This window comes from Rhineura floridana, chromosome 6, assembly GCF_030035675.1.
Source record: "Rhineura floridana isolate rRhiFlo1 chromosome 6, rRhiFlo1.hap2, whole genome shotgun sequence".
NCBI classification, from domain to species: Eukaryota; Metazoa; Chordata; class Lepidosauria; order Squamata; family Rhineuridae; genus Rhineura; species Rhineura floridana.
Window position 1 is genome coordinate 115,233,318 of NC_084485.1, and position 21,321 is coordinate 115,254,638.

At 42.7% G+C, this 21,321-nt stretch overlaps 1 protein-coding gene across 3 annotated transcripts in view; it reads right to left on the reverse strand.

The window, feature by feature from the left end:
• The window catches only part of SYDE2 (synapse defective Rho GTPase homolog 2), a 60,989-nt gene extending 40,348 nt beyond the window's left edge, over positions 1-20,641 (reverse strand). For 2 of the 3 annotated variants that reach the window (XM_061633526.1, XM_061633528.1), the window contains exons 1-2: positions 18,740-20,641; positions 6,365-7,072 (exon numbers count right to left, since the gene is read on the reverse strand). In XM_061633526.1, coding sequence (XP_061489510.1) covers positions 6,365-7,072; positions 18,740-20,291 — 2,260 coding nt within the window. In that variant the 5' untranslated portion in view covers positions 20,292-20,641. The remainder of the gene's footprint in view (positions 1-6,364; positions 7,073-18,739) is intronic. The other variant, XM_061633527.1, reaches the window with a different exon arrangement.
• Positions 20,642-21,321: the final 680 nt, after the last annotated feature.

Here is a 21,321-nt window from a genome sequence, read left to right on the forward strand (position 1 = left end):
CTGGGACATGTAGTGTTTCCTCCACCTTTGAACTATCCTTTCCTTATTTTATTGTAAAACGTCATTCAATTATTGTAAAACCTCAAGAAAAATAGTATGTGTCTGAGTAAAAGGGAACAGAATAGTGATAAATGATATGTGACTGTATGACAGTCTCAATATAAACATAAGAAGGTATTTCTCCCATGAGTTGCAAACTATATGGTTGTTCTGAGTCAATCAAGAAAATCTGCTTAAAGCATGAGTGTTCATTTTGAATACAGTACATTGAACATCACTTAACAAAAATGCAAAATGTAACTTCAGTAAAGATCTTCATTGCACTCACTCAACAGAAACCTTATTCCTGAAACCCTATTCCTAGTGCCCCTAATATGGTGCCTGCAAGGCTCTTGCTGTCCCACCCAGACATCCTCACCTGAGCAGGCAGCAGCACTTCTGTATGAGAGTCATTCGTCTCTCATCCTCATGAAGCATTGGCCATTTTGAAATGGCTTCCACTTCAACAGGATGAGAGTCTCCAGCTGCTTGAGAAAGGATGGGAGTAAAGAGGGACACCATCCTCAGCCAAGGACATTGGGGACCCAACTCAATGGAGACTTGAATGGGGGAAGAAAGGGTGCATGCCTGAAAACATCTGGGGGGGGAGCCTGAAATCCACCCCCCATCAAGAACCCAAGGCACAACAGGGTCCCTCAATCCTCTAAAGCAAATTTTTGGGAGGTACAGGGAGTGCAGGGGAAAGAAGGATTTGGCAGCAATTGACCTCCCCTCCTCTCTCCAGCAGGAGTGCCCTATAAGCAAGAGTTTTGCTCATGGGAACTCTTGACTCAGCTCCCCTATTTTTAAAATTTTTGTTTTTGCAATATAGTGTCCCTAAAGCACATTGCTGTAAAGGTGAGGGGGAAAACATTAAGGAGGAATATACTGGAGAATTCTCCTATGCCACTTCCACTGGGACAAAGAGAAACACCACTGTGCTTTTTCCTCCATCTTGTGTTTTCTTTCAGTGAGGCTTAAGTGCAATATCAGAAATTTGTAATGAAAAGCGAGCTCTTCAAATATTCTTACAAGTCAGCTTTTGTGGCTTTTTGCCTTCATAAATACATGCACAGGCACTCATACACAAGGAACCAATAAAAACAGGTTTTATGGTTAGTTTAAATTCATAATTTTGGCACAGAAATGTTTGCAAGCTTTCCTAGATGGCATTAAATGAGGGGAAACAATACACAAGATTATAAACTGCCTTCTGCATTTAACACAAAAGGTAAAGATACGCGTGTAGGCCTACAAGTGTTATATAGTGTTTTAAAAGTTGTAGAGCTTCTGCAATAAGGTAATTGCATGCACATACACTTTTTTCATAACTGAAAGCCAACAAGCATCACATGGGAATCATTGTACTTCAAACATTCATATCTGGTCTCCTCTACTGAAGCTTCACCTACTCAGTCTATGTCTATTTAATCCATCAAGTCAATCCTAATTAAATTAACATGCACACAACTCTGCTCAGAGGAAGAGAGAGACTTGCTCCAATTAACCCCAGAAGTCAGTACTCAAAAGTCCTCAATATATTTCTCCTCCCCCCCCAACCCCCACCCCGACTCCTGGTGATATGAAACTGACACATCTATTGTCTTGCCCAGAACACTTACATTTGGCATAACACAAATGGGCAATATAAAGTTGTGATCAAAAGCACCAGCCCAACAAGTTTTTCTGTTTTTTTAAAGGGACTTCCACTGACATTTTTTATCTTTTTGTCCTCTTATTGTAAGCAACATATTGATACAAACAGAGCCTTACAAACTCAGAACCTACAATTCTTATATTAAAAAAGCAACACATTCAGATAAGAACAGAAACCACTTTATCTAAATATGGACTACTTGAATTCAGGATGGAAAACAAATGATGTTCCTTTCAGTCCTCCCTGAACTAAAAATACTATTTTTCCTTCAAAAACTTTTTTTAAGAAAGTCTCAAGGATGCTAGGTATAATTCAGTAAATATCTCTGAAAACCTGAAAATTAGACACTATAGTTAAGATAGAAATAGCAATACCAATGAAGAGGCATACTTATTTTCAAAAGGCTTGCAATTGTCTAAAAAAAGGACTTTCCTCTAGGGCAAGCAGTTGTTAACTTTCTTCCACAAGAAAGGCCTGTGCTTAATTCTGGAATGTTTAAAAAAATATGGCACAGCATACAGGAGAAATCTGTACCAAGAAAATAAAACAGTAAAATTTAAGTGACTTAAGAATGAAGTGTATTAAATAGTTTGATATCTGCTGAGAATCCAACTCATAAAGGTTTTCTGTGATCACACAGTTCAAGACCTGTTTTTCAGTAGTCCTTCCAGAAGGAATGGTTAAGTTGCCAGGGTTAGAAATACACATGCAAAGTTGGAAGAGAAAGCTGCATTCTTTAAAAAGACGAGTCAGTACACTATTTGCCTCTCGTTGGTTTTAAGTCAGGGAGAAGAGTAGAATGGAAAATGGGCAAAGCATGTCACTATGAACAGCATCCTTGTGTCACATTCATCCCCTGCCCTGGGTAGCAAACGTATCCCATGTCCTAACATAATCACATTTTGTGCCTCTCCCCCAGCAATGATGTGGCACAGTGGCAGCAAAACATACAACATGATGGCATCATAACCTGGGGTAGGTTTCCCAATCTGTTGCAGTGGAGGAGAACATGATATAGAATGCCATATTTGATGGCAGCCCCAACATATAGCTCTACCCTGATATGCAGGAAACTTAAAATAAAGAATGTACTTCGTGCAAATCAGAATCCGGAAAAGAGATTAAAGACATTTACTAGAGAGTAAGTCGCCCTGAACATGCATGAAATGCAAGTATGTACACAAAAGTTAAGCAGCTGAGGACAAGAAGAGATATTCCAGAAAGCTGTATCCACTGTCTATTTTCCAACTATGGCTAACACTCTTCTATCATTTAAAGCAGTGGTTCCCAACCTGGGGGCCAGGACCCCCAGGGGGGCCGTGAAGTAATCCAGAGGGGGCCGTGAACAGTAAAGAAATGAATTGTTTATTAATTTTTTTAAAAAAGTCTTCACTCCTTCGACACTGTCCGCTTTCCACTGGCGCTGCAGATGACACCTCCCCCTTGCTCCAAATGAGAGGGGAGGCCTTTTGCTGAAGCGCCAGAGCGTCTTTCAGGCGCACCGAGGGCAGGCATCTGCCTATAAAATACATGGCAGATGCCAAAGGAGGCTGAGGGTGGAGCTACTAGGAAGAAGAGGGGATTACTATCACTGATTCCCGTCTCCTTGCACTGCCGCTACTGGCAACAGCCTTACTTAGAATGAGAGGAGAGGGCTTTTTGTGAAGCAAAAAGAAGCAAGCCTGCAAAGAAAAGCTGCTTTCCCCCTTCCTTCCTGGCAGCCAGCCTGCCTCCCTGGGGGGAGGGGGTCACAAAATTTTTTTCAGCTTATAAAGGGGGTCCCGTGCTCATAAAGGTTGGGAACCACTGATTTAAAGCTTTTCTGGGCAGTATAGCAGCCATGCCTATTCTACTACAATGGGCAGAGGTAAAGTAGGACTGGGAAAATGTTTCAAAATCATAAGACACTTAGCATAAAAATGCAACTGCATTTTCCCCCCAGACCAGGGTGGGTGGTGGAGGTTGTTTAGAAAATCACTAGGGGGCAAACAAGAATTACTAATTATGATTCAATCCATAAAGACATATAGAAACTTTTCATAGCAACTGCGAGTGCTATCTAGTACCACACATTCATATAAACACAGCTAATTTGTCCTGCTGCCCTTTATGCAGTAGTTTTGTCTGGATGAGCTGTCATTTTAGCTTAGACTGAAATTAAGTGTAGACACCTTAACAGGATTAAAAGAATCCCCAAGTACCCCTTAGCAATAAAGCCAATTACTTAACAGCAGGGACTCTCCTCACCAATTATTGCTTTCAATGTGATCATTATTCAATGCACACCGTAAACACAGAGGCAAAGCTGCATTTCAAATAGCTACATTAACTTAATACACAAGGAACAGTATACGAAAAATTCACTATCAATTTCACCAGGGTTCATTATAGGCACACAGCCATGGACCAATCCCAATTTAGTTAAGCAAAGATTTTCCTCTGGGACTTGGAAGTCTCTACATAATTTCCCTGAATACAAGAACAAATTTACTACACCACAACCCCTTTGTTAATACTAGTGCGAGCTATATATGTATTAAGAAATTAATCCATGCAACAAGATACAAAATGTACGTAGCTTTCCTACAATGATCATGCTTACACTTTCTCAGCTGGCAAATAAAATATATTATCAGCAATTCAGTAGAAGGTACAAGAAATAACTAGAATTTCTCAAGAAAAGTGTAAGCTCCCAAGGATACAAAAAATGGAATGCACCCTCCCCACTCCAATTTTTTTAAAAATCCCTAAGCAGCCAAAGCCAATTGAGAAATGTTAGGCATATCCCTATTGACAGCACTATTAAGAAAAATATGTTCAGTAAGTAGCAAAGGGTTATTTGTATTATACAGATTGTTCTAAGAACTAGACAAAGGATAAAACATTGTTAATGCTAGCCAAACAAAAATCAATGGTGGATGTATTATTGTATGTTATGTTTAATTCCCGATAAAAGAGACTGAAAAATCACAAGATGCTGTAAGTGATTTTATTTGGAAAGAAACCCAGTGCATTATAGCCTGCATACACTCTAGGCATTCAGTGGTTAGTTCAAAGCGAAAACACAAATTTCAGAGATCTCTGGCAATACTTTAAATCCTTGATAATGTGTTTTTTTCACTCTCTTTTATTGGTTTTGCTTGGATACTCACCTTTTTTTTTTGCATTTCATATGTTTAATTCCCAAGCATGACTGAAAATATACAATTGGTTCAGAAAACCTACCAGAACTCTTGGGGAGATTTTTCCAAATGAAAGTTTTAGAGTTCTTTACAGAAGAAACACAGAGAAGCCAGGTGAAAATAAATCTCAGACATCAATACAGTGATACTAAATGAAAAATTTAAATCACTTAGATACAGCAATAGCACAATACATGCAAAAGGGATTCAATCTTACCAATGTTTTGACCAATTTATATTATACACTGCTTTATGAACACATGCATCACTAAAGAATGGGATAAAACTGACTGGTGTCATTTTAGCTTAGACTGGGAAAACTTGGGTTGAAAACTTCATACAGCAGATCTCTAAAAAGTCACCATCTTTCAGCCTAACCAACCTGACCGTGAACACAACATGGAGAAAAAACTATGCAAGTTGCCCTGAGCACCTTAATGGAGATATAGCATATTCTATTCTAAAACATTAGGATAAAATGTAAGGCACATATACGCTTCCTGTCAAAGCCATAAGTTCACAGATATAGCTATCAGCACTGTCCTTCATCAGTGATATATCTTCATGGTTTTTGTTTATTTTGTACTACTTTTTCAGTTGAGGATATATTTTAGGACCGTAGAATAAGATTATTCTCTGGCACCAAAATATTCAAACTTGGATGTCCAAAGTTAATCACCAGTAAAAGGAATAAGTAACTAAACTTTTGGTTGGATTACCACCTTACCAGCAGTCTCGGCCATGTAAATGGGTATAAATCATCATTCAGTGAGTTGGTTTCCATGTCATGCCAAATCATGGCTATGGAACCTTTGGCCCTTCAGATGATGTTGGAACCTCAATTCCAATTAGCCCCAGCCAGCAAAGTCATTTCTATCCATTGCCCATACTGGCTGGGGCTGACGGGAACTGGAGCCCAACAACACCTAGAGAACCACAGATTCCCCTGCTTTGTGACAAATCACAGTTTAGCATGACAAGCACAAGCTGGAAAGCAAGCTTTAGCGCCACACACTCACAATAGCTGTCATCCAGCCCCAAAACTATGGTTAAATGAGCCAGATTCAGAAGACACAGCTTGAAGTTGCCTTGTTTTAAACTAACCATAGTTAATTATTTGTCTTTCTGGACAACATGCCAAATCACAGTTAACTAAAAAGGAAGCAAAAGCTTTTGACCTTCTCCCTATGGCTGCATGGGAGAAGGAGAGTAGAGGGAGGAGCACACAAGGCCAAGGCTTACTCAATGATCATGCTGTATGAGTGGATTAATATGTTACTAAAAGTGCAAATAATTGCTTATGCGTGTGCTACTCACATAAGCAGACATTTGCACATTTAACAGCATATTAATTGGCTCCAAGTAAGACTTGAACTTTCAGAGAAACTCACTTTCAACACATTAAAATGATAGCTGGATGACTTTGGCATGAATACTAAGTGTAATAACATAATCACTATAGGTGAAACCTTTACACTCTCCTTACCTCCCAAAGTACCTTTTAATGTAGGACTATCTTCCATTGCAAACCCAGTTTGAATACTGCATGCAGGCTTTTGCTTGTGTACTTGCAAATGTTCCATGGAATGTATACAATCTATGTGATTAATTTCCCTGGGTAGAGCATTTCCAACAAGGTCTGAGAAGCATGGAGGGCCTTCATTATGTCCTATGACTTTAACCAAGTCATTCCCAGAGGGCATCTTGTAATTCATGGCTTGAGAGTCCAAACGATCAGCATTACCATGAATAAAACAAGGGAAATCAGGCTCATCATCTTCAGGGATAGGATTGTACCATATTTCTCCTTCATCATCTGCATCATTATCATCACCAAAATCTAACGTACAGTTTCGCAGTGCCAAAGAGCTCGTCCCATTCTCAGCAGCATGTACAGAGCCAACTCTTCTTTTAGGGCTTTCATGCCCTAGAAGTTTGGAAAAAGTCTGAGACATCTTCGGCTCAAGCAAGGGACTAGGAGATTTCAGTGTCTGGTGTATTTCCCTTGACATTTTCTTATAGGAGTTTCCTTTTTCCAAATTAGGCACTCTTGGGGAACTTTGATGTAACCAGTTACGTTTCTTGGATACTGTGATGCTAGCAATCCTAGGCCTGCATTCAGAAAGTTCAGTGGATTTAAAGTTCTTAAGTTCTCTTCTGCTCACAGAGGGTATGTAAACAGTTTCAATCAAATCTGTAAAAGGGGGGGGAGAGAGAGAGCATTATTACAGATTTCAAGCATGCATTGTTAGAATCAAGCTTACATTCAATGCTTTAAAAAAAGTTACAATGTGCCACAATGCAATCAGCTTTCAGCTATCAAGGTTGTAAAAGACCAGTTGCAAAATGGAAGGTCAAACTTATTCTATAATTGTAACGGCAGTATACACTGTGCATAAACACTGATGTGAGAGGATCGTTATCGCTCAGAGCCATAATCTTTTACAATTCAGTAAATACAAAATATAAAAAATACATATAAAAACACAGGTCAGCTTCAAATACTTCCTCAAGTGTATTTCATCAAACATAGAACATACAAAAATACTAAATGTGAATGTTTTGCTTAATAAATATATCAGACAATAGCTATTTTTTATTCTGATAATGCACTGCGGGCATCAGGCTAATGTGATTGTGCCACCTGGTTTTTACTGCTGCTGCTGCTGCTGCTACCAACAACAACAACAACAACATCCCACCCTCCTTCCTGACAAGCCCAGGACAGTGAAACTAGCTTTTTTCTTATTTAGGTCCGAGCAGCCCTCCACGTGTTTTGGACTATAACTTCCATAGGCTTCAGCCATCATGACCAACAGTCAGGGATGACGGGAGTAAGTTGTCCAAACTATCTGGAAGGCACAACACTGACTGCCCCTCATTTAGGTACACATTTTTTCCCTGCCCATGTGACTCACCAGCTCTGGTTTGTAGCAAGATACCCCATAAAACAGGGCTACTCTGAAAATGCAGCATTGTGTGGTGCCATTCCATTTTGGTGTGTGTGTAGAACTGTATCAGGAACAGAGGCAACACATCCCAAACCTAGGCCACCATGACGCACAACAGCAGTGTGTAAAACTTGCAGCCTGCCATGGGCAATACCAGAACAGCCCATTATCAAGTCCCACATGACTGTGAGCAGCATTCAGCTTGTTCAGTCACAAGTGTTGCAGGTCTCATGAAAGAGTTTTACCCCTTAGCATAGATTCATAGCATTCCCCCTTATCAGCATCTGTTCTCAGAATTTGAAACATAATATCTGTAGGTATGACTTTTTTAAAACAAATATTTTTAAACAATTTTACCTGTAGGTATTACTGAGACTACATGACAGACGCATGGCTCTTCTAACCATGTTCTTCTAACTTCTTCTAATGGCTCTTTCATTTCCTGCTCTCTCATACAATCTGAAGTTATTGTGGTTTGGGTTTTTTAAAGCACATAAGAAGTATGTGTAATTAAAACATTGCAAAAGGTGTTTATGAAGGAAATACATTATACTGAGATAGTATATATGCATGAAACTGATATTTTTCACAAGAGGGCTGCAATCCTAAATATTTTTACTAAGAAATGCCATAGAACTCACTGGGACTTCTAAGCAAACACTGAACCAGACTAGGCTGCAAAACATCTCTAATGCTGAATCCAATGCACATTTACTCTGAAGTCCAACTGATTTCAGTGGAACATATACTAAGTGTACACAGGATTACAGCATTCCACATAGCATAATGCTAACCATATCTACTCAAAAGTAAGTTTCATTGTATTCAGTGGGGCTTACTCCCAGTTAAGTAGGAATAGGACTGCAGCTTAAGTTTTACGGAAGGCCAAATTCAGGTCATATTGAAAGACACTATGCAAAGAACAGCAGGGAAAGCAGCACATTAGAAGCCAATGAAGACTTCAATAAACTCTTCATCATTTTGCACTGTGTGGCACTTTTTAAATGAAACATTTAGTTACCACTGAGGTCATTACGTACACAGCACAGTTTAGCAGAGTACTCAAACGTGCTTTTGTGCCACTTCAGGGTTTAAAATAGTTGCCACTGAACTGTTGAGCATGTAAGATAGAACAAATTAAAATGTAAGGTAGAGCAAATTAAAATCAGTTGTGTGCGTGTGTGTGTGATAATTCAAAGGACTAAAGCAGCACACTGCATCTGTCAAGAAGGCCTGAAAATAGCTACTGTTTCATACACATGTTTACATGTCTGATCAAAACAAAACTCCCTTACATTAATTTGGTTTTGTTTTCCCTTTTGAAAAACTATATAAATATTACATAGGTATATATCAACACAGATTATAGCACTATGTAAGCATAGTTCAGCATACAGGCATTTCACTAGGATATCAAGGGATGGGGAGAGGGGAAGAATCATATTCTGATGGCTAAATATTCAGATCTGACCCAATTCAGCAATGAAAGTATTTGACATAACTACAAACGATACTACAGTCGTGCCCGAACTTGCATCACATTCCAAATGTACAGACATAGCAAAAAGAGAATCTACACACACGTACATGCACATATCAGACATTGCTTACATCTCTTGATAAACGTATATTTAGGGAGCATGCTGTACTGCAGCTATCATGGCCCACCATGGGACAGGATTCTTGACTAGCATAGCTTTTTTCATCCTTCTGGGAGAGGACTATTCACAGTATATAACTAAAGATCTGATATCCAAGATACATTTTAATGAAAACTTGGTCTTCCTACTTTCAATAAACCTAATAGTCTCAAAGAGAAAAATGTTTTAAAAACATTGATGCTCTAAATACAGTAGCCCAGCAAACTGATGCAATTATTTAATCATGTGATCATATTTTTAATACTTGCATCCTGCTCTTGTCCTAAGACCCCAGGGCACTGTTACAGTTATAATTATTATACAGCCACAGGAGTGGTTGTATACTATAATTACCATGGATTTTTCGCATTCTGCAATATTAAAATGAAAACATGCCCCCATGCCATGCTGATGCTTCCCATAAGCTCATTTGAAAACAAAACCTTACAAAATTTATAGTCCTGAACTCAGAAACGCTTGCTTAACAAAATTTTAATTTTTCATGGCGATACACAAAACTGTCAGAGAGAATCAAGAGTTCAAAGTGTAAAAAGAGAGAGAGAAAAACCAGACACCTGTTGGACTTTCTTCTGTCAGAGGTCTCACAATTTGTTGAAATTAATTAAAAACCAGCCATGTTCACTGAGTACCTGTAATCCTAATACTGACCTTGCCCCCATACTCTGACCTTCATCTTCCGTAGTTTAAAGGTTTCAAAAATGCCTGGCTGATTTTTAATTAATTTAAGAAATTTAACATTACAGTCAATGATAACACCGGGTATGCTCAGTAAGAACCAACTGTCAGTGTTTTAAAAGTCAGACTTGCAGCTGCTTGGCTAATCAGGGGGCCACACCCACACCAGACCTTTATTTCACTTTAGACCATCTTGGCTTCCCCCAAAGAATCCTGGGAAGTGTAGTTTGTGAAGGGTGCTGAGAGGAGACTCCTATTCCCCTGACAGAGGCCCAGTGGCCAGAGTGGTTTAACAGTCAGCTGCTCTGATTGAAGCTCTGTGAGGGGAACAGGGCCTCTCCTAGTAACTCTTAGCACCCTTCACTAACTACACTTCCCAGAATTCTTTGGGAGAAGCTATGACTGTTGAAAGTGAAATAAAGGTCTGGTGTGGACGTTGCCTTTGTTTTAAATTTGTGTGGAAGACTACATGTGCCTGCTGTAGAATAAAAAGGTGGGGGAAATACTGAAAAACAATGATACTGTTCACAATGTTTTCCTTTTGGAAAGGAAAGGAAAGGGGCTTTCCCTCTGCCCAATGTCCACCCACCTAAGCCCCTTCCCCCTCCCCTTCCTGCCCTCCTCCTGCCCTCCTCCTCCCCTCCTCCCCTAGGTCGGTTTCACCTATCCTATGCATGATTACACAGGAGTAAATCCCACTGAACTCAATAAGTATGCAAATGATCAGACCTGCCTTTCCACTTCTTCCCTGCTCCCCTCCCTTCCTCCTCCCTTCCCCTCTTCCTTCTTCCACCTCCCCTGCCCACTCCAGTGCTTCCTCCCTCCCATGATCAGTTTTACATATGCTAAGCATGATTGCAGGGAGTAAATCCCACTGAACTCAATAAGCATGCAAATGATCAATCCATTCTCAGCAAACTTGCACAGGATCCAATTTCTTACCTCCCAGATTAAAACGCAGAGAAATTCACTAATAGGCAAAAAAACCTTGCGGTTTAAGAATGTACCTCTATAGCTAACAGATATTTCTATCAAACTTTAAAAAGCAGAGAAATAGGGCAACTATAGTGAATGCACCAGGGGAGCAGGAGATCTGACCTCCTCTCTGCGATATTATACTGCCCTACAAATTTGTAAAAATACAACCACTATTTGGGTTGGTCTTTCACAGTCCACTTCCTGTGTAGCTTGGAAGAATTTGGTGACATGTTCTTAACATTCTTAAACCTCAAGGAGTTTTTGCCTATTAGTGAATCTATAAAATAACCAGATCAAATGTGCTTAAAATACACCACTGTTGTTTCAATTTAATCTTGAGTATATCCAATAGCAGGCCTTTGAATCGCACTACAAAACTTTGTGTCACTTATCAAAATCTGAACTGGAACCCTGAATTAGTTCCTTTATCTATTTGGAAATATTATTCCGGTACTAAATTTCAGCCACCTTTATTAAATGTGCCTGTTACCCTGCTCCTACTGGCAAGGCATCTCAACTTGGACTGTACCTACATAGAACATCTGAGGATACCTTTGCCTCTTGCATCTGCCACCAGGAGACAAGTCGTAGACCAGGTGAGAAAGTCTTGCCCTATGAGGGACTAACTTCTGGCTGCTCTGGCAGCCTTTTCCAGACCAGGGCTATTCCCTCTGAGGTCAGTTGTGGCTGACAGATTCAGAAACAGAGCGGCAGCTGGAACATGTTAGGAGTGGCAGAGGTTTGTAATCACCTTTGCTCTTCCAGTCCCTCTTGCATCTGCCTCCAAGAGCAAAACTATAAGACTCAGCAACAGCAGCTCGGGTGATGAAGCCCTGCCCATCTGACTACTCTGGTAGCCATTTCCAGGCCAGAGCTATTTCTTTTGAGATCTGCCACGGCCCAGAGATTCAGAAGCAAAATAGCAGCTGGAACATCTGATGGTGGCGATAAAAAGGGACTTGTACATACATTTGCTTCTCCTTAGTAACTCTGTTTTGTTGTAAGCCACCTCCATAACTTTGGTTAGTAGCTGGGGTATAAATACTCCACACAAATAATCTATTGGGTGTTTTATGGGCTCTAATCTCAGCTTGCCTCTTTAAGATTCTGTTCCTGCACAAACTTGTTTGCCTACACATATGGCTCAAACCTTGTGAGTGAGAGAGAACCAGCCCTAATCAGATTCCCCAACTGACACACAATGCAACCTTTTATGACCCAAGCTTCAGTCATAAGATTGTAGACTAAAAAACTGCAAGTATGCTAAACAAACACTCACTCGAAAATCAGCTCCTTTAATTTGAATACAGTGTTGAAGGGTGTTTAAGAAAGGGAGAGTGTACTATAATGCAACCTAAGGAACATATTTGAATTTAACATTCTTGAGCTAAAAACATTTTAAAAAATGCAATTTGGTAGTACAATTCCCACCAGTCAATCAAACTTAAGGTGACGATCCATAACAGAATATAACTTCAGTCTATTTAACTTTACTCAGCCTCCCTACCACACTAATAAATGCAATGATTTCCCTATTTAAATAGTCAGAATTCCTTCAGTCTATTTTTTAATGCAAACATATATTCTTTATAAAAAATAATTGCTCACTTCATTGGTTTTCATATTCTGTTATTGCTTAACCCCAAGAGAGAAGCCACTATTCTATTCAGCAAGAAAGATTCCCTATATATCAACCCACATTTCTGGAACAAGTCTATTTCTTTTACTGTGACTGCTCAAGTCTGTACAATTAACAGATACCTTGTAATTATATGCATTTTAATGTTCCTGTGTCTGTAAAACAATACACAGAATGTAATAGTATTGTGCAACCAATGTTTAGAATACTTTTGCTAATTATATTTTTCTGAAGGAGTGTTTAGCAATAAATCTAAGAGGATTTAGTGCAATGAAACTTTAAACCAGGCATAATCCTAAAACAGAACTTAAAACAGGGGTGTGTGCCAACCTTGAAGAGCATTTTCCCATTGCAGCTATTCAGTATGCACTTGTGTGGAAAAGTTAAAACATGAAAGAAACAATGCTAGAAAGTAACTATTTCTTACAGGTAAGAAGAGACCACACACTGTTAAGAAGGAAAGACAAGGAATATTTGAATAATTAAGTTATTAACATAACTTAGAGCTGGTTCATACATTATAAAAAGCACAGACACCTGCTAATGCAAGTGGCCTTTTCACACAAGCACTGTAACATTGGAGGAGGGGACCTGAATCACAGGTTTGCTTAAGTGCTTGGGCTTTCCAGCAAGATCTAGGATGAGCTCAGCCATAGCTGTGGAAGAAGGGCCCATTTGAGGGAGCTGGGGCCACGTGCCACGAGTTGCCCCAGGGGGAGGGGGACATGTACAAAAGGGAGAAAGAATCCCATAGCTTTAACTGCCCCATAGAAAAGAGAATTTTGGCAGGTGCAGTTGCTGAAATTTCCTTTCCTGCACAGCCAATAACTCTCATCTTCCTTTGCAACTGGACAACTTAGCAAGATGCCAAACATACGTGGTCAGCTTCGCACACTGAGGCCAGTTAGCGAAGCAATCTTTCAGCACCAGTTCTAAGAGCACATACTTGGAAGTCATCATTGAAATAACTGGGCATTAGTTCCAAGTAAATTTAGCTAGGTTCAGATAATATGACAAACATTATCTTCAGGCATAAGATGGTGTGTTAAGATGCAAGGGGGGGGCTCCAGGATGACTACTATCTGAAGTAGGAAGCCCCCTCTGCTTGTGGAAGCTCCCAATGCAGGTACAGGAGGCTTCCAGCTTCAGACACTCACCCTCCACCTCATGGAGGTCAACAAGGATGATGCAAAGGGGCAGAGCCGGTAGTACATTCATCCCTACAGCTGCCTATCATGTGTTGACTTAACAAGCCACCATAACTCTGGAAGAGCGCTATTGTGTGTTTGTTGTAACAATTCAAAAATGTTCATGTTGTATTAAGGATATGTTAGGAAAGCTAATAGCCCTCTGGAGAGTAGATCCTCAACGCACAACTCATATCCATAACTATTCGTATTAATTACACATATACAAACTAGACCTAAGGCTATGTCTAGTTTTAAAAACAGCAGAAGTCAAGTTTAACAATTCAAAGCACTACAGTGATCCTGTAGGTTTATCTCAGTAATCCAAGTTTGACGTTCTTTTAGAAAAAACACAAAGCTTCAATTACAAAATATGTTCAGACCCCATTAATAACTTCTAATTATGCACTTACCTGGGAGTAAGCCCCACTGAACACAAGGAAGTGTGCATACAACTGACTACATTGTAATACTCCCAGTCATACAGAATTTACAATTGTACCACTGCTGTCATGAGAGCCAGTGTGGCGTAGTGGTTAAGGTGTTGGATTATGACCTGGGAGACCAGGGTTTGAATCCCCACATATCCATGAAGCTCACTGGGTGACCTTGGGCCAGTCACTGCCTCTCAGCCTCATGAAAACCCTATGGTCGCCATAAGTTGGAATCGACTTGAAGGCAGTACATTTACATTTTACCACATCTGTCCATTTCAAAAATACTTTCATTCTGAAGGTCTTTCTTTAATCGTCATAGCATGAAGTCAGCTTGCTAAGTACTGGTATTTTGAGGTGACCTGGACATTGCGGAAAGTGTCTGACATTTGAACTGGTAAAGAAAACAATGTTTTAAAGACAGCTTTCCTCTCATACCTAGCACTTAATATTTGTCTCTCCCCACACATTTTATCCTGCGGAATTAGATGTGGAAATACAGAGTAGGTTTGCAGTGAGCGGTATTGTTTCTTCATTGATTGATCTTAAAAAAGAGGCTGATTGTGCAGAAAATTGTCTAGAATAACACAACTGGCCACGTTAGGTGTAACAAGCGCACTGCATTGGATCCAGTCTTTGTGACACTTAGAGTAGACCCAACTCAATCAATAGGACTTTAGTCATCTATCTTAGACAGCTCTTTGATTAAGCAGCTTATAAATCTTAAAACAAATAACTGAATTCCCAATTATTTTAATGGATCTACTGTAAGCATGGCTTGGTCTGGATCCAACCCAATGTTCTGCTGAACTTTTAAGAATTTAATGGGGCAGACTTGCTATGGGCTTCTGGCAGCAACTAATCAAGCATATAATTATTATTGTTATTTTGTCCAATCTGTAGCTTCTCATTTCTACATTTAATCCTGGACCATATGCAATAATTTGGAATTTAGAGAAATAAATATACAGACACTTGGGAAACTGGGAGGTTGCTTCACATAAGCGTACTTGAATAAGTGAGTTATTAACTCAGTTTAGCAACATGTGTAAGATTAATATATAAAAGAGAGGCATTTTCCCAAAGCGTCCATGTTGATTTGGCAACCCTTCTTGGAATTTTTCACCCCTCAGGGCCAACAGAAATAAATGAGGCAGTGGTGCTTGACCAGGTAACATGAACACTCTTTCCTCTATTTTCTCCCCATTCCCCTCTGCTTTCTTTTGTCAGGAGAGTTGTGACATGTACTTCTGAGCCTGCACTGGACAGAGGATTTTGGCAGGGGTGGGGGCAGGGAGAAAGAAAAAGAGGGAAGCATCTTCTTTGATACTTCTTGCACTCAAATAATCTTACGCTATTGCAAGATTACGGTTAGTATGTGTCACATTTATTAATTTTCATGTAGATATGAATGCAGATAGAACAGTAATCGGTGCAGGAGGTGAGGTTAGAGAGAGGTAAGCTGAGAGAAAATGGTTTAAGACCAAAGATGACATTATATTTGGAGCATGAGAGGTGCTATTGTGCAAGCTCTTTCCTCTGCTACTTGGGTAAAATGAGTTCTGCAAGTGGACACTCCTCTCCATGTCAGCATCACTCCTCCCCAAGTTTGGAGCTGCACTGACATGGAAAGAACTGCCGTGTGGGCTGGTCACAAAACCTGAACAGCAGAAAAAGGGGCTGCACTGCAGGAGCTCCAGTGTTGCAAACATAATGTGAGAAGGAACCCTCATGTTTCAATTCTACCCCAGCTTAAAATAAAAAAGTCCCTACACATGAAAAGCGGCATGTCAGGGAGAATGTAAGGCTAGAATCTCTCCTTGTCATGTAAACTTTCCATCAGTAGTAACAGTTGCTGTGCAACAGCATTTATAGATGCCCAGGACTACCCAATTTACATTCTGACAAGTGCTTTCCCCTAACTCTTCCCCTTAAATGTGTCATTTGGCTTTTATAAACAGAGGGTACAATCCAGCAAAAAACAAGCATTCTTAAGTCCTTCTGAATTTGAATGGGTGAGATTTACACAAGTGTTTAACATTCCAGTCAAAGTGTATGGGATATACAGTGCCTTGCAAAAGTAATCAGACCCCTGACCAATGCTCTCATATTACTAAATTACAAACAGTACATTGTAATTTTGTTCTGCATGATATTTTATTTTGAAACACTGAAACTCAAAATCAGTTATTGTAAGGTGACATTGGTTTTATGCTGGAAAATGTTTGTAAGAAACATAAAAAACTGAAACATATTGCTTGCATAAGTATTCAGCCCCCATACATTAATATTTGGTAGAGCCACCTTTTGCTGCAATAACTGCTTTAAGTCTTTTGGGGTAAGAATCTACCAGCTTTGCACCCAGTGTCATAGGGATTTTGGCTCATTCTTCTTGGCAGATTCGCTCCAGGCCGTTCAGGTTGGTTGGACGTCGCTTGTGGACCACAATTTTCAAAGAGTGCCACAGATTCTCAATGGGATTGAGATCAGGACTTTGACTGGGCCACTGTAGGACATTCATCTTGTTGTTCTTGAGCCACTCTAATGTTGCTTTGGCCTTGTGCTTGGGACCATTGTCCTGCTGAAAAGTGAATTTCCTTCCAAGTTTCAGTTTTTAGTGGACTGAAGCAGGTTTCTCTTGCAGTATTTCCCTGTATTTTGCTCCATCCATTCTTCCTTCAATTTTAACAAGATGCCCAGTCCCTGCTGATGAGAAGCATCTCCACAGCATGATGCCGCCACTGCCATACTTCACTGTAGGGATAATGTGTCTTGAGGCATGGGCAGTGTTAGGTTTGCACCACTCATAGCGCTTTGAGTTTTAGCCAAAAAGCTCTATCTTGGTCTCATCTGATCACAAAACCTTTTCCCACGTGGCAGTTGGGGCACTCTCATGCTTTCTGGCAAACTCCAGACATGCTTTCAGATGGTACTTTTTGAGCAATGACTTCTTTCTTGCCACCCTCCCATACAGGCTAGTGCTATGCAGAGCTCTTGATATGGTTGACTGGTGCACCATTACTCCACTCCCAGCCACTGAACTCTGTAGCTCCTTCCAAGTGATTGTTGGCCTCTCTGTGGCTTCTCTCACAAGTCTCCTTCTTGTTCGAGCACTGAGTTTTGAGGGACAGTCTTTTCTTGGCAGTGCCTGGGTAGTGTGATACAGCTTCCACTTCCTGATTATTGATCCAACTGCGCTCACTGGGATATCCAAACACTTGGATATTATTTTGTACCCTTTTCCAAATATATGCATTTGTATTACATTATCTCTCACTTGTGTAGAATGCTCTTTGGTCTTCATTTTCCTTCAGATCCAGCCTGACCAATGATCCTTCAATAGTGGGTTTTTTATCCTGACAGTGTGACAGCAACTTTAATGGTTCACAGATGGAGGCCAATGGTAAGGTAATTGTGTCCTCGATAGGGCAATTTCTTTCATCTGTATAAACTGGGAGCTTCCACAGCACACGGGTTGAATACTTATGCAAGCAACATGTTTCAGTTTTTTATGTTTCTTACAAACATTTCCCAACATAAAACCAATGTCACCTTATAATGACTGATTTTGAGTTTCAGTGTTTCAAAATAAAATATCGTACAGAACGAAATTACAGTGTACCATTTGTAACTCAGTAATATGAGAGCATTAGTCAGGGGTCTGATTACTTTTGCAAGGCACTGTAAATGATGTTAAATTTGGCTGGCTCATGCAATGGGGTAAGAACTTATGCCAGAACTAGATCAACCGTAGTATTCTTCCTAACCTACATACACTCTCCTTTCCTTTATCAAACCTTCTAGTCTTGATCTGCAGCTGTGAGCATCATCATGTATGGCGTTTGTTTCATCCCCCCCCCATGTGAATCCTGCACACTACCTGCAAAGTAGTATTTGTCACAGAAAGTTTGTGGAAGTCTGGTCTTTTCCTCAAAACGCTGCATATACCTTTTATGGTACACATGCTATTTTTATGCAGTCCTGTGGAGAGGGTTCAGTATGTTTCACATGTCATTGTCATAAACAATGGATTCTATCCATCCCCTAAAGTGAGGCTCCTTTGCCTTCAGCACTTCAGCCATTTTTTGTAGAAGGCAACAGAGCAGACAAGGCTTTTTTTGCCACTTTTTAAAAAAGGCAGGTCTCATGCACCTAAAAGTAAGTCAGCCAAGTGAAACCTTTTCTAACTATGGCGATGCAAGGATAAGGCACTGAAGGGCTTTCTACCTATCAAGCAGCTGTTAAAGCATAGAACCACTGTCCATAAAAAAAAAAGATGCCACCTTAGGGGCTTGCAAAACCCCAGGAAAGGGAGGGGGGTCACAGAAGCCATTACCTGTCAGCAAGATTCTTTGGTCTGAAGGGGATACTAAGGCTTTGTCGCCTTGCCCCCTCAAAGGGGCAGGAGGTGGAGTTGCTGGCCCGCAGGTCCTGGTGGCTTTTGTGGGAGAGGAAGGGGAGGAAGGCCCAGCTGCCCCACTGCGGCCTTTCATGCCCAAGGAGAGGAGGCGTCCTTTGTACATCCATTTCTGCAGCTTCCTAACCGTCACCGCTGGAGGCTTGAAGGGGGCCCCAGGGGCATTTGCTGTGGGGCCCTCATGACTCCTATCGCTGCAGGCCGCTGCTGGAGCCATAGTGCCCTTCAACGCCACTGCCTCATCCAGGGCGGTGCAGAGCTTCGGGCCAAACTTCGGGAGCAGCATCTGCGCCAAGTCATCCCGGGGCGCCAACGGATGCGTCTCGCAAACGCGTCGGCTGCTGGGGCTTTGCTCGCAGCTGCTATCGCCAGAGCAGGCGGCGGCAGCTGCGAGGAAACAGGCTTCCCGCCTTGTGCCCGGCTGCTGTAGTTGCTGCAGCAGGTGGCCCTGGAGCGGCAAAGGCTTTTGGAGCAGGGATCGTAGCGCGCTGTCGCTGCTGCACCTTCGCAAGGACGGCGGTTTGGCGGAGGGCTGAGCAAAGAGGAGGCTCTCCAGGCTCTTGCTGATGCCCTGGCGCCAGGCAGGGTCCCTGGCTGAGGCTTGGAAGCCAGGATTGGGTACTTGCAGCTGAGATGAGCCGCCGTCTGCGCACGAGAAAGACTCGGGCAAGAAGGAAGAGGGTGGGTGGGCAGCAGGTTGAGGAGAGCGGACCCCGACCGTGGGGCTGGCCGGGGGCAGGTCGTGCATGGCGTGGATCAGCAGGTAATAGGCCTCCTGCAGCTGGCTTCGTAGTCTGCCGGTACTCTCCCGTGCCCTGGCTCGGTTGTGGACGCCGCCGCCACCACCATCAGCAGCAGCAAAGGTGGCCACGCTGCCCTCCATGTTTCCCCGCGCCTTTTCCTGCGATCGGGACACTTTTGGGCAGCCCCAACCGGGTAGGTTCTGGTTATCATAGTAATCGTCTTCTTCGCTCCCGCCGCCGCGCTCCAGGGCAGATCCAGAGTCCGTGCCCCTCGGGAAAAAAGGGGAAGAGGAGAAACAGAGCTCGGCCGCCGGAGGCGCACGGAGCCCTTGGGGGCTAGACGGCGACAGCGGGGTCTCTTCCACGCAGTTTCCCGGAGCGCAAGGATGGGCAATGGTGGTTCCAGAGAAGTCTTGCCCAGGCATCACCGCCTTTCCCCGCCGGGACCAAGCAGCCGACTCCCGCAGCCCCAGGTCCTCCAGCGGGGACACGAGGACCTCGCCGCCGCCTGCTGGGCTGCCCAGAAGAGCGCACGGCGTGACCGTCATCCCGTTTTCTTGCTGCTGCAGACTCTGCTGGGCTTCACCTTGAAGGACGCCGCCGCCGCCGCCGCCGCGGCTACTGCCTCCACCATTGGGGTGCCCGGAGGCTTCCCCCGCGCCTCTTGCATCTCGCTGCGACCGCCTGCCCCGCAGCTTGGAGAGAGTCCTGCGCAGAGGGTCAGCCATGCCTGGTCGCCGCCGCCGCTCCTCCTTCAGTTAGTTGCTTGCGGTTGCCGCCGCGCAGAAGGGTACCGCTGGGTGATCCTCTGAAGCAGGCGGCAGCGACAAGCGCAGCAGCCCGTCCTCCCGCTGGCAGGAGCGCCCCATGGTCTAGCAGTTGGTCCGTGCGCGCGTCTCGCTGTTCTCTTCTGCTGCTCACATACTTGGCATAGCTGAGAGGGTGAGAGGGCGCCCTGCAATGCGCATGTCTTGCTGCCAGCAGCTGGGCTGAGAGCTCTTCCAGGAGCCTCGCACACGGCCTCGCTTGCCTCCTGGCTCCAGCCCTGAGGCTGCACAGGCTGGGATAGGACGTCGGAGAACAACAGGAGAGGCGAGGTATTACCCCTCCCCCCTCCCCACGCGGAGGGGCGGAGCGACGACAGAGGTGTTCCAGCACTTCTCTCTGTCCCTCCCCTGCCTCTTCTGAAAATTAACTCTTTAACCGGCCCTCTCACAAATCCATTGGAGATGAGCCTCAGTGGGCCACATTGGGCACAACTGTTGGCCTTAGCTCTAAGGTTGCCACTTTTCTTTTCCTGGGAAGGCTCCTCTGCCTTTGATAGCCAGCGCCTACTGAAAGCATCCCTTCCCACCCACTGATATCACCGTATCTCAGTGAAAGCAAAAGGTGAGCCAACTCAGGACACACGTCTGTCATGTGGCACAAGAGTCTTGCTAGGAAAAATATGACAATCCTGCATGGATCTATGTGGGCTCCAAGTTCAGATCCCACTCTTACTTTTGAACAGATCCTTAAGAGGTTGTGTTGGCCACCATCTTGGATGGCTTTAAAAGAGGATTAGACAAATCCATGGAGGATAAGGCTATCAATGGCTACTAGCCACAGTGGTTATGATCTACCTCCACTATGCCTCTGAATACCAGAATTGCTGGGAACAGCAGGAGGAGAGAGTGCTCCTGCACTCAGGTTTTGCTTGTGGACTTCCCATGGGCATCTGGATGGCCTCTGTGAGAACAGAATGCTGAACTAGCTTGG